Raw genomic sequence first — 14,289 nt, 5'->3', positions numbered from 1 at the left:
GTTGGTTAAGTGTCCAATTCTCCATTTTGACTCAGGTCATGATCTCAGGATTGTGAGATCAAGCCCCACATCGGGCCCTGTGATGGATGTGGAGCCTACTTAAGATTCTCTCTCTCCCTCTGTCCCTCCCCACCAAAAATAAAAAATAAAATAAATAAAAGGTCCATTACTTAACCCTTCACACTTAGACCTGTAGTCATCTAGAATTGATTTTTGTGTATGGTATGAGAATATGGTGTATTCCACTAATTAAAATAGTTTTCTTTTAAATTGAAGTGCTTGGAACTTTTAGCTATACAGTTATATTATCTTTTTGTTTCCCATTTTTCATAATTATAGACAATGCTATAGTGAACATATGTGCCTATATGTAAGATCTCTTTAGTGTTTTCATCTAGAAGTGGCTTTACTGGGTCTTTGAGTACATACTTAAGAAAACAGAAAGAATATTTCAAATGTAAGAAAAATATGGAGAGTAATATCACCAACATTAATGTGCCAAACATTTGGGTTTAAAAATATTAACATTATGCCATATTTAATTCAAAGCTTTTATTTTTGTGAAAAAAAATAAAAATGTTCTGTAAATAATATTATCGCTTACAGTATTCCACCTTTCTTCCCTCCCCAGAAATAACCAGTTTCTTTAATTTGGTGTGTATATTTCCGTTTTGTGTTTTAATACTGTATGTGTGTGTGTAGTTATATATGACTATTATTGTGGATACATATGTATGTATGTGCACACACACATGTATCTACAAAAATATAGTACTATTATGTGATTTAAAATTTTATATTTTAGAGAACATATACTATGATATATATGATATGCTATTATTCAATTTCCTTCTTTTAACTCAACTTTTGCTTTTGAGGCATTTCCATTTTGATAAATATAGATCCAATTTATTCATGTCAAATGTAGTATAGTATCACATTATATTAATAAATTACCATGCACTTTTATCAGCTACTAACGGGCATTTACATTGCTTCTAATTCTTCAATATTACAAAAATACTGCAATACCCTATGCATGTATGCCAGTTCACTTATTTAAAAAGGTCCTAAAAATCGATTTCAGGGTGAAATTTTTGTCTTAGGGGTTTTTTTTCTTTCCCCATTGTAGCACTTATTAATGATGGACTTGTACTGAGAAACAATCACAACAAAAGAATAATCTTTTGAATTGAATAGTTTACTAAGTGAAACATTCCTTTGAAACATAACATGCAAGAGATTGTCAAATATGTCAGTATGGAAGCCCTTGGATTTATATATAGACTTCTCAGCAGTGATTTGTAGAAGTTCTAGTCCATTTCACATCAAGTTACTGGTGTGTGTGTGTGTGTGTGTGTGTTTAAAATACCTGCATCTTGGAACTGATGAGTCATATTTTAGCCAGGCATCTTGGAAATAGATTTGCTCACACTGAGATTATGAAGGAAAAGTTATGGTTGGTCATTGGGTGAACACTTACCCTTCTTTAGCTTTAAAGGAAGGTAATAAACACTTTAGCTTCTGAATACAGAATGTCTATTCAAACTATGGTTTTTTTGGTAAAATTTCTTTTTGGTCCTTGCTGCCTTAATTTCTTCTCTCTGATTTTCAGGAAAAGACAGAGGTACAGGTACCACTGGTATTGGAGACCTTGATGGCAGATGTCTTGTTGAGACAATTTTAACCAGTGATTGAGTTGTTTGGGAAGTAGTAGGCTTGGTTGAGGGTTCTTGGTGTGGATATAAAACAGAGTTTTTGGGATTCCTAAAGTTATCATAATTGCAATCAATTGTTTGGTGGTGGATGAACTTTTTAGAGATGGTGGTCTAGAATTCCATTTGTATTTATATGCCGGCATTGCTCTAATTACATTTTGAAGCATTTTGTTCAAGTTTGCAAGATCCAGAATTGCTTTCTCTTTTTTCATGACTTCCATCTACACAAGCTGTCTGAAGACTCAAAAGAATCCAAAAGTTTTGGCTGTCTCACTTTGGGTATAGTTTTGGAGGAAGAGGGTCGTTCAGTAGCTGCTAGAGTACAGGAAGTAGTTTGTAGTTCAGGCCTCTCTTTTTGTATAGTCATATGTTGCAATCTTAACATTTCCAGTAAACGAGTTATCAAATGTTCAGGAGAGCTTTCTGGAAGTTCCACTGTTGCTTTCCAATTTTCAGATTTTGAGAGGGCTAATTTGTGCAAGTCCAGAGTATTGAAGGGAGAAGGGAGAAAATCAGGATATGTAAATACTTCATTTGGTTCCTCTGTGACAGATTCCTCAACATTTTCTATTGTTTCTGGCTTTAAGTTTAGTCTATCTTTCTATAATAGCTGAGCAAACTATCATTTGCTTTTTCATTTTCTGATAAATCACTTTCATCTGTTAGGTTTTCTTCCACACTGCTGTTTGCTTATTTCAGATTCCAATTTGTAGCAGATCAAGTTTGACCACTATTATTTTTTCACACTTTAAATGAATGAATATAAGGCTCATTTCTGTCCTTTCAAAAAGCCTTCGTCAGCACAGGGCCAGCAGACTGACTTATTTCACTTAGTATACTACTCTCTAGTATCACATCATTGCAAATGGCAAAATTTCATTCTCTTTTACAGCTGAGTAATATTCCATTATCTATATATACACCACACCTTCTTTATCAATTCATCTATTGATGGACACTTGGGTTGCTTCCATATCTTGGCTATTGTAAATAATGCTGCAATAAACATAGGGGGCATGTATCCATTTGAATTAGTGTTTTTGTATTTTTTGGATAAATATCCAATAGTGGGATTAATGGATCCCAAGGTAATTCTATTTTTAACTTTTTGAGGAACCCCCATACTGTTTTCCACAGTGACTGCACCAGTTTGCATTCCCACCAACAGTGCACGAGGGTTCCTTTTTCTCCACATTCTCACCAACACTCGTTGTCTCTTGTGCTTTTGATTTTAGCCATTCTGACAGGTGTGAGGTGATACCTCATTGTAGTGTTGCTTTGCATTTCCCTGATGATGAGTGTTGTTGAGCATTTTTCATGGGTCTTCTGGCCATCTTCTCTGGAGAAATGTCTGTTAATATCTTCTGCCCATTTTTTAAGTGGGTGGTATTTTGGGTGTTGAACTGTATCAGTTCTTTACATATTTTGGATACTATTGGATAGGTCATTTGCAAATATCTTCTCCCATTCAGTTAAGTTGCCTTTTAGTTGTGTTGATTGTTTCCTTTGCTGTGAAGAAGCTTTTCATTTTGATGTAGTCCCAGTAGTATTTTTTCTTCTGTTTCCTTTGCCTCAGGAGACATACCTAGAAAAATGTTGCTATGGCTGATGTCAGAGAAATTATTGCTTGTGCTCTTTTCTAGGATTTTTTGGTTTCACATCTCACATTTAAGTCCTTAATCCATTTTGACTTTATTTTTGTGTATGGTGTGAGAAAGTGGTCCAGTTTCATTCTTTTGCATGTAGCTGTCCAGTTTTCCCAACATCATTTATTGAAAAGACTATCCTTTTTCCATTGAATATTCATTCCACCTTTGTTGAAGATTAATTGACCATACAGCTATGGGTTTATTTCTGGCTTTTCTATTCTGTTCCATTGATTTATAGTATCTACTCTTTTTCTTTTTTTTAAAGTAATCTCTATACCCAACACAAGGCTCAAACTTATGACTCCAAGATCAAGAGTCACAGCCAGCAGGTGCTCCAATCTATGTGCCTATTTTTGTGCCAGTACCATACTGTTTTGATTACTCCAGCTTTGTAATAACTTGCAGTCTGGCATTGTGATACTTCCAGTGTTGTTTTTTAAAGAAAAGATGTTTTAAAATAGACTGTTAGTATGACAAAATACATTTAAAGAAAGTAATTTTACTATCTTTTTTCAGAAAAAAATCAAATGATTATTCACTAAACACTTAAGATATACCATGTAATTCTTTAGGTAAACACTATGTAATTCTTCAAGTTATTTAAAAATTTTTATATATATTGAACCTAAAATATATGAAAACAAATTAAGGCAGCAATTAAATTAAAAATACTTTATGTGTGGTGCTAAGACCTGAGTGTTTGGGTTCCCCTAAAATTCATGTTGAAATTCTAACCTCCAAAGATGATGGTGGTAGGAGGTTGGACCTTTGGGATGTTCTTAGGTCACAGGGGTGAAACCCTCATGATTGGGATTAGTGTCATGAATGGGATTAGAGACCCCACCACAGAGCTCCCTTGCCCCTTCGGTCATACGAGGATAAAACAAGACATATGCAACACAGAAGAAGGCCCTCACCAGACTGTGCTGGCTTCCTGATCTCAGACTTCCAGCCTCCAGAACTGTGAGAAATAAATTTCCATTGCTTATAAGTTACCCAGTCTGTGGTATTTTGTTATAGCACCCTGAACAGACTAAGACAGATGACCTCAAAAAACAAATGCCATATGTATATGGTCTCAAATATATGAAAACAATTTATCAACATCAAAAGGTAATCTCAAGAGTTAGAAAATAAAACTCCAAAATATGCTTGCCATTTATTTCAGTGAATTATCTCCCAATGATTACAAAATATTTTTTCTTAACTAACATTCTGTACAGTAAAATAAAATGAAAATACAAGAAAAATATAATCACTGAAAGGTGGAAACAACCTAAATATCAGTGGATGAATGGATGAACAAAATGTGGTATGTACATACAATAGAGTATTATTCAGCCTTAAAAGGAAAGAAAATGTGATACATACTACAACATGGAAAAAGTTGGAAGACATGACAAATGAAATAAACCAGACACAAAAAGAAAAATACTGTATGAATTCATTTATATAGGATGCCTAGAATCGGCAAATTCATAAGGACAAAAGGAGAAAAAGACAAGAGCTGAGAGAAGGGGGAATGGGGAGTTATTATTTAATGGGTACAGAGTTTCATTTTGAGAATATGAAAAGTTCTAAATATGGATGGTGGTGATGTTAGGACAACAATGTGAGCATATTTAATGGCACTGAACTCTACACCTAAAAATGGTTACAAAGGTAAATTTCATGTTAAGTAAATTTTACCACAATGAAAAATATATCTCCCCCAATTTAGGTTGATAAAACCACAAACAAAAGTATAAACTACTTCTATAGAGGGAGGGAAAGACAAAGAGGAAAAATGGAAAGAATCAGGGAAAATGGAAACATGGGAAGGCAGAGCAGAGCTTTATCTTCATATCAATCAAAGTCTGTAATTATATATTTGTGTGTTGATTGATTATTATTTGTGTTCTCCAATAAGCTGAAGCCCTGTGAGGCCGGAGCGTGTATGCTCTGCTCAATATTTTACTTCCAGTGTCTAGCGTATTTACTGAAATAACGAGTAAAAGCACAACAATACAAAGGGTCACACAGATTCAGTGCTATGTAACCAATATAAAACTCCATAGTTTAAAAGCCTTTTTTTCCCACATATTATTTACTAGGTATAATAATTTACTTGCTTCTGGGTCCTGGTACTTTAACAGAATCATGAGTGTATTCTAAAAGCCTATCTAGAGGCCTCAAGTTGCATCACACCTGAAACATTCTTGAGATAGAAAAGAGGAGGAGGAGGGACGGTAGGCTTCGGGGCTCTAACTCAGCAATGAATTAGGTTTCATGCTGATCTTGTTCTGAAACTTCTCACTCTGACTCATGAAGACTTAATAGGTAGAGTTTACTTCCTGTGTCTCCAGTATCAGTGGCCGAATTTCTTGTCTCTGATTTTCAGTTTTAAAGTAAGTGAGATTCAAAACCCATTACCATATTGCCTTGAAATCCATTGCCTTTCAACAGACACTGATAATGTGTACAACCCTTGATTATGCTAATATCCCAGAACTCATATTCTCATTTGCACTTGGCTTATGATAGCCTGTAGTGTTTCATGTTGGACTGGTTTCTCAAGGACGATACATTTAAATTCTTATCTTATTAATTCATCACATTATAACTCTTCCATGTGATCATATAGCCTCTTCTTCAAAGCTATAAAAAATAATATGTGGGACAACTGGATATTCACATGTAAAAGAGGTAAGCTGTACCCCTACTTCACACCAAATTAAAAATAAAATTAACTAAAAATGGACCAAAGATCTAAATATGAGTTAAAACTACAAAACACGCAGAAGAAAACATGGGGGTAAATCATTAGGACCTTGGATTTCGTGACGGCTACATGGGCATGGCACCAAAAGCATAAGCAATAAAGAAAAAAGAAAAAAATAGAAATTAAACTTCATAAAATTAAAAACTTATGTTCATCAAAGGAAACAATTAAGAAAATAAAAAGATCACCTATAGAATGGGAGAAAATCTTTGCAAATGTCTAGTAACCATTATATGGAAAGAACTCTTATAACTCAAAAACAAAAAGAGAACCCAATTTTTTAAAACAGCAAAGACTTGAATACTTATCCAAAGACACACAAATGGCAAATAAACATATGCAAAGATGCTCATTAGTCATTAAGAAAACGCAAATCAATACCACAATGAAATACCACTCACACTCACTAGGATGAGTAATTTAATAAATTTAATAATTTTAAAATATTTTTTAAAAAATAATTTAAAAAAATACTAAGTGTTAACAAGGATGAGGGCAAGTGGAATCTTTGTAGATTGCTGAGGAGAATATAGAATGATGTAGCCACTATTAACACAGTTTGGCAGTCCCTTAATAGGCTTACCATATGACCCAGCAATTCTGCTCACAGGTATAATATCCCAAAGAATTGAAAACAGGTATTCAAAAAAATACTTGTGTATAAATGTTCATAGTGGCACTATTCACAATAGCCTAAAAGTAGAAGTAACCCAAATGGCCATCCATAAATGAATGAATGAATTGTATATACATACAGTGGGCTATTATTTGGCTGTAAAAAGGAATGACATATTGATACATACTACAACGTGGATGACTCTTGAAAATGTTATGCTAAGTGAAAGAAGCCAAATGCAAAAGGTCACATATTGTATGATGCTCTTTATATAAAATATTCAGACTTGGTAAATCCATAGGGATAGAAAGTAGATTAGTAGTTGTGAGGAGCTAGAGGAAGAAGGAAATGGGGAGATTGGGAGTGACTGCTTAGTGGGTATGGGGTCTCTTTTGGAGGTAATGAAAATGCTTTGGATTAGATAAAGATCACAGCTACACAACACTGTAAATACACTAAATGTCACGAAATTGTATGCTTTAAAATAAAACTAATGTGGGGCGCCTAGGTGGTTCAGTCGGTTAAGCTTCCGACTTCTGGTTTTGGCTCAGGTCCTGATCTCAGGGTCATGAGACTGAGTCCTGTGTCGGGCTCCACACTGGTCCCTCTCCCTGCCTCTCTGTCCTCCCCTCAACTGACACGTGCACGCTCCCTCAAATAAAAAAATTAAATCTTAAAATAATAATAATAATAATAATAAAAGATTCTCTCCTTCCTCTGCCCCTCCCCACTCACACTCTCTTTCTCTCTCTTTAATAAAATAAAATAAAATTGATGTGTAATTCATACAATGCTGATGGTTATCCAAAAATACATTTGTTTGTAAAATATGTCATGATTTAGCTGACATTTTTTTTTGAGAATTTTATTTTCAACTCATGTTATCCTAAAATCCTCATTTCTACATATGGAAAAATAATATTTGTGCTTAGGAAAACAGAGAGTCTTGATTTGCCAAAGAAAAAAAATAACTGAACTTCCTACCATAAGATTTTGATTTTAGCTTCTTAAAAATTATTACTTGAATTCTATAAAATATTCTTTGAAATCATAGCCTGCATATATTTAACATTTAACCTAAGAAAGAAGAAAGTATTCCATTCTGGGCAATGCTACTGACCTATAGCTTGTCTACTTTTTATCATTAAGGAAAAAAGACCAAAAGATCATTGAATTGAGGAAGACTTTAGTTATGATATATTGTGTTAAAATTCCCTGCTTCTATAAAATAAAACTGACTTTTTAAATTATGAATTCTAAACCCCTTTACAATTGACCCCAACTCTAACTACCTTCATTGACAAATTCATCAAACAGGATTCTCAGCATGAAGTAGGAAAAGCATCAGTAATTCTTCGCGAATATTTTGTAGTCTCATACTGATTTTCAGGTAAGAAACAAAAGTGAAACAGAAATGAAAAGAAGGGGGCCAAGATGTTCAATTGTTCTATATAAAGAATTTAGTTTTTATTTTGAGAGCAAGGGAAAAATGTTAAAGATTTTTAAACAGGGGAGAGATATGTTCATATATGTATTTTAAAAGATCACTCTGTAGCATTAGGGGGAAAATGGATTCAAGGGGATAAGAATGGATATAGGGAGATATTTAAAATGAGTTTATTCTACCTGAGGAAGAAAGATATGATGGTAGTTTGGATAAGAACATTGATAGTAAGAATGGAAAGAAACAGACATATTTTAGAGATATTTGTGATATGGAATCATTAAGACTATTGTAAGGAGGTAAGATACACCGAGTAATCAGTTATAACCCTCTAGGTTTCTGGTTTGGGCAAATGGACAAATCATAATGCCATTTTCCCTGTGTTATGCCACTATTTCCTTATTACTGCTCTTATCACACTTTTGCTTGTTTTCCCTGCTAAGCTATATGAGGTCCTGATTAAAAAAAAAAAAAGGTGGCATATTATTTCTCTGTGTTTACCTGTACTTAGCAGAGGGCTCAGATGCAGCATTTTTTATAGGCTATGCATTGGTATAAAAAGAACAAAATTACCACCCACTGCAAGATCCTTATTTAGCCAAAGATACAGATAAACATGCAATGAATGTCAGCCACACCTTCCCTTGACTTCATGGGTTTCTAGCAAGGACATGCTGGATTTTAAGAAAAGCTTAATATGCTGTGGCACCTGAGTCTCTTTTTATGGTTTTATATCACTATTGAGAAATAATGTACACAAATATTTTTATACTAATGTTTTTATTTAGGAAAATGTTAATTTGTTCACTTAGGAGAGTGTTAACATGACTTTGTTGGTTCATAAATCTAACTTAATGATGGTAAGGCAACATCCTCAACTAAGTGGAAAAGCTGAGTAAGCCTGGCCTTTCTGAAAGCTTTCCTTGCCTCTTACTATCTAGCATCCCAAAGAATGGTTTTACCTCATTGGCACATGGCAGATGGCCCTAAAATAAATCTCATTAGAGTTTGAAATTATTCTTCTTCAATACACCACTGTATACTCAGTCCCTAGCTTCATGCCTGGCTCTGAACTATACTGTTTAAATAGTGAATGAAGGAAAAAATATATGAATATTTGTTAGATAAATACTAAGTGAACAAGCCAATTCATTAGTTCATAGATTGTGAAGTTCTTGGTCTTTTGTTAAAACATCACTGACAAAATAAGTAGATATATTGTATAAGTATATCTGAATTATTATAGGAACTATACTCCATGCAAATTTCTCAAGTCCTCACATTCTCACATACTACAGCAGCAACATACTTCTGACCATACTCGACGGAAGAAAACACCATTGTATAGGTTGGTGGTAGCATCATTTCCTTGAACATATTTTATAAACTGACTTAGAATTGCCACACAATTTTTTATTAGGATCTTGAAAAGTTAACTCAACATTAATGATTGCATTTGGAAGTACTATTCAAATTTGGTTTAAAGTGGTTTTAGTTCATCTTCTTTTATATATTCTACGCTTTTAAAAAAATTTAAATTCAATTAGCCAACATATAGTAAGTACATCATTAGTTTCCGATGTAGTGTTCAGTGATTCATTAGTTGCATATAACATCCAGTGCTCATCACATCACGTGCCCTCCTTAATGCCTATCACCCAGTTACCCCATCTCCCCAACCACCTCCCCTTCCACAACCCTCAGTTTGTTTCCCAGAACCAAGAGTCTCTCATACTTTGTCTCCCTCTCTGATGACTTCCCATTCAGTTTTCCCTCCCTTCCTCTATGATCCTCTGTGCTATTTCTTATGTTCCACATATGAGTGAAACCATATGATAATTGTCTTTCTCTGCTTGACTTATTTCACTTAGCCTAATCCCCTCCAGTTCCATCCAGGTTGCTATACATGGTGGGTATTCATCCTTTCTGATGGCTGAGTAATATTCCATTGTACATATATATATACACCACGTCTTCTTTATCCATTCATTTGTTGAAGGGCATCTCGGCTCCTTCCACCGTTTGACTATTGTGGACATTGCTGCTATAAACACTGGGGTGCAGGTGCTCCTTCTTTCACTACATCTGTATCTTTGGGGTAAATACCCAGTAGTGCAATTGCTGGGTCCTAGGGTAGCTCTATTTTTAACTTCTTGAGGAACCTCCACCCTGTTTTCCAGAGTGGCTGTACCAGCTTTTATGTATTCTAGCCTTAAATAGTCAGGACTAAGTATTAAACTAGATGCCAGGTCATGACCTCAGGGTCCTAGGTTTGAGCCCTGCATCAGGCTCCATGCTCAGCACAGAGTCTGCCTGTCCCTTTCCCTTTGCTCCTCCTCCTCTCTCTCTCAAATAAATAAATAAAACCTTAAAAAAAAAAATAAAGCAGATGTCAATGTATGACACAAAAATAAGACTGGCTGGTCCATAGAAAAACAAGTTAAAACTTCTAGTTCCATGTTTACACTTATTCATCCCACTAATTAAATACAAAAACCCTGAACATGATACATAAAACAAGTGTAAGAAGACTCTGAAAGGCAGGGAGAAGAAGAAGGACCCAAAGGGACCACAGGAATAGAAGAACAACCCACAGTGATAAATTCCCTGGCTTTCTTCTTTCCTCCTAAGTATCTCAAAGTAGGTACTGGAGAAATCCACAACCCAGAAATGCCAATGGACACAAACAAACAAAAAGTCTCAAGGAAATTCTGCTCTCCCTAGCCAGAGAACTGAGAAATGGGCAAACTGGCACGACAGGAATCTTAATTAACAATACCCACTCTACTCCAGCCATATACCCCTGGGAAAAGGGAAAGAAAAAAAAAAAAGTAGCCTTGCTATCTCTGTCAATAAAGGTCAAATGAGAAGCCACCCTCATCAAGCAGTAACGAGGCACCCCTTCACACACCCTTTAAAGCAGTGCCAGTAAGGGTCAAGTTAGGAGCTAAGACTCCTATCCCTTCCTGGCAGTAATGATCTGACCTTCTCCCTTAGGCATGATGTCATCAGAGATCTGTTAAAATACAAGATTTAAATAAGATCCAATGTCTCAAAACATAATACCCCTAATGTCCAGGAGACACCTGAACATCACTCATCACACCCAAAACAAAGAAAATCTCAACTTGAAGGAGAAATTGTAATTAAAAAATGCCACCACCCAGATAATAATGCACGTGTCAGAATTACTTGACAAAGATTTTATTTTATTTTAAGTAGTTCTCTTTGCCCAATATGAGGCTCAAACTCACAACCCTTACAACCCTCTAGAGATCAGAGCTGGATACTGTACCAAATGAGCCAGCCAGGCACCCCTTAACAAAGATTTTAAAGTAGCCATGATTAAAATGCTCCAATGAATGATTATGAATGATATTGAAACAAATAAATAGGTGATATAAAGAAAAATCAAATGGCAATTTTAGAACTGAAAATCATAAAAACCAAAATAAAAAACTCAATGCATGGCTTCAATATCAAGGGTGACAGATGAAAGAGGAAAGAATCAGTGAAGCTGAAGACAGGACAATAGAAATTACCCAGTTTTAACAACAGAGATAAAACAGGCTAAAAAAATAAAACGAACAGAGCCTCAGGGACCTCAGGACAACACAAAAAAAAATCTAACATTCATGAAAAGAGAGTTCCAGAATGAGAGGAACAAGAAAAGTGGGGCTGAAAAAAGTATTAAAAAACAATAATGACCAAAATTCCTCAATTTGAAAAACAGCACAAACCTAGAGTTTCAAGAAGCTTAGAGAATCCCAAACAGGATAAACCAAAAGAAATCCATGCAAAGATGTATCATAATTAAACTTCTGAAAAGTAAAATAAACTTCTGAAAAGTAAAGACAGATGAAAATGACGGAAAGCAGCTAAAGAGAAGGATGCATTCCCTTTATGGGAACAACAATTCAAATAACAATGTATTTTTCATCAGAAACCACAGAAGTGGCAGGCATTTGGCCACTATTATTCAAGTTCTAAAGAAAAAGGTTGCTAACCTAGAAATCTCTAATCAGTGAAAACATTCTTCTGGAATGAAGCTGAAATGAAGACATTTTAAATAAAGTAAATTTAGAGGATTTGTTCCTAGCCAACTTACCCTAAACAAAAGTCTAAAAGAAAGCTCTTCAAACAGAAAGAAAATGACTAAAAAAAAAAAAAAAAAATGAGAGAGGGAGAACTTGGAAGGTCAGAAGTGAGTAACAACGGAAAGGTTAAAAATATCCTTCTTTTGAGTTTTAAAATTGTTTGACAGCTGAAGCAAAAATTATAACATCATCTAATGAATTTCTCAGTGTTCAAAATCAGTAAATCTATAGACACAGAATGTAGCTTACTGGTCATCTAAGGAAGGGAGGGCGGTGGCAGAATTGGGCTAAGTGATGCAGGGTTTTGGGGAGGGGATAAATGAAAATGTTCTAAAATTTAGTGTGATGATGGACATAACTCTTTGAATATACTAAAACCCACTGAATTCTTCACTTTATATGGTGAATTATATTTCAATAAAGCTATTTAAAATTGTCAGGGATTATTTCTGGACAAATCTAGAGATAATTTTTAAGATAAGAGACATTATTAGCATCAGATTTAGCACTAATAGAGTACAGTGTACTTTAAGAGGTAATTGGAAGTACACATTATAATCGGATATATCATTTTCTCAAAAGTTTATCATTACATGGAAAAGGTATAATCTAAAGTTACATGTGTTGTCATGTAATATATAAAGATTCTGATTTACAGCTAAAAAAATTCAATGATATTTGATTATATTATGCCACATGATGCCAGTCATCTAGTCATCGCAAAGACATCAGGTTTTCAAAAAAAACTGCAGGGTGTGGACGTCAAAAATTAGCTCTAAATGAAGAAATAGCTAAGTAGCAAAAGAGGCTAATTATGTTGGTCTAAGTCCTTTATATTTCAAAAAAAATATGTTCTTTCTTTGCCAAGCTGAATGTAACAGCCTGTGAATTATAAGATCAAGGAAGAAAACTGTATGTTTTCTAAAATATGAGTATCCTTCATCAAGTTTTATACTTAGGGCAGCTAAAAGACCTATGTGGAGGGATCAGCATTAAGCCCAAAGGACAGGCAGTGCACAGCAGGAAAGAAAGCAATTCCCGTGTGTCTTTTGCAGGTCACTACCAAGGACCATGTTAGCAGATCCACACCAGACCCTTAACAGGCAGTTCTGCTGCTACCAGTAATTAGCTTGGACAGCTCTGGCTCCAGGAGAAGCAGCAAGGCTACACCCTAATGAGCTCAGCTGGGATTAGCAGGACAGGGCAGGGAACCAAGAGAGCACAGGCGTTCTGCACTGCGCGTGGGTCTAGGAGATCAAACGGGGATGCTGGCTGGGTTATCCCCTCTCCGCCTCATTCCAGAAAGGAAGCACGGCAGTGTCTAAAATACAGGCTAATGAAGAGCGACACCTCCAACAGATGAGAGCCACATTAATTAACACAATCCCTAGATCATATTCTCCAGTTTCGGCTAGAGCTAGCAAATGTGCAACTTGTTATTGTATTATACATACATATATATATATATATATATATATATATATATATATATATATATAGGCCCTTTTTAATTTTTATTAACAAAAACCAGATTATTTCATTTTCAAATTTTATAAGTTATTTCTCTCATGACCTTTAAGCTATAAAATATTTCTCCTAAATGTTTATGTAAGTCCATACTGTTAAAAGAGAAACTCACTTTTGAATCATTAGCTCCTGGTTCTCCCTTTTGAAATAGGCCAGTTCGTTCCATACAGCATCAGAATCTTCTTGTCGAAGTTGTTGGGGTTCCGCTCTCTTTATTTTTCTGATATAAGTCCTATTTTTAAAATGAAGTTGTTTTCTTCCTTAATATGTTCAAAGTGCAATGAAAATCTATTTATACATTCCCTAATTCAAGCCCACTATTTATAGAATGAATTTCCTAAAACCTAAGTGTATAGAAATTAAAATCCTATGTCATAATTTCCAAAAGGCTAAACCGCTACTGTGGAAAGCAAACTTTTAGGCAGACATATGATAGTCTTAGGTCGATTTCTCTGATTCATTCTAGTGATAATAAAA

At 34.8% G+C, this 14,289-nt stretch overlaps 1 protein-coding gene and 1 pseudogene across 7 annotated transcripts in view; both read right to left on the bottom strand.

Moving 5' to 3' along the window:
• Nucleotides 1-14,289, bottom strand: part of CNTLN (centlein) — a 294,410-nt gene that overhangs the window by 98,416 nt on the left and 181,705 nt on the right. For all 7 annotated transcript variants that reach the window (XM_073880839.1, XM_073880843.1, XM_073880842.1 and 4 more), the window contains exon 12: nucleotides 13,925-14,044. In XM_073880839.1, coding sequence (XP_073736940.1) covers nucleotides 13,925-14,044 — 120 coding nt within the window. The remainder of the gene's footprint in view (nucleotides 1-13,924; nucleotides 14,045-14,289) is intronic.
• LOC112836238 (protein FAM217A-like) lies at nucleotides 1,480-9,507 on the bottom strand (annotated as a pseudogene).

The sequence above is a fragment of the Callorhinus ursinus genome, unplaced genomic scaffold (assembly GCF_003265705.2).
Source record: "Callorhinus ursinus isolate GAN/ISIS: 27379988/994484 unplaced genomic scaffold, GSC_fseal_2.0 scaffold39, whole genome shotgun sequence".
NCBI classification, from domain to species: domain Eukaryota; kingdom Metazoa; phylum Chordata; class Mammalia; order Carnivora; family Otariidae; genus Callorhinus; species Callorhinus ursinus.
This window is presented reverse-complemented; position numbering and strand designations above follow the sequence as displayed.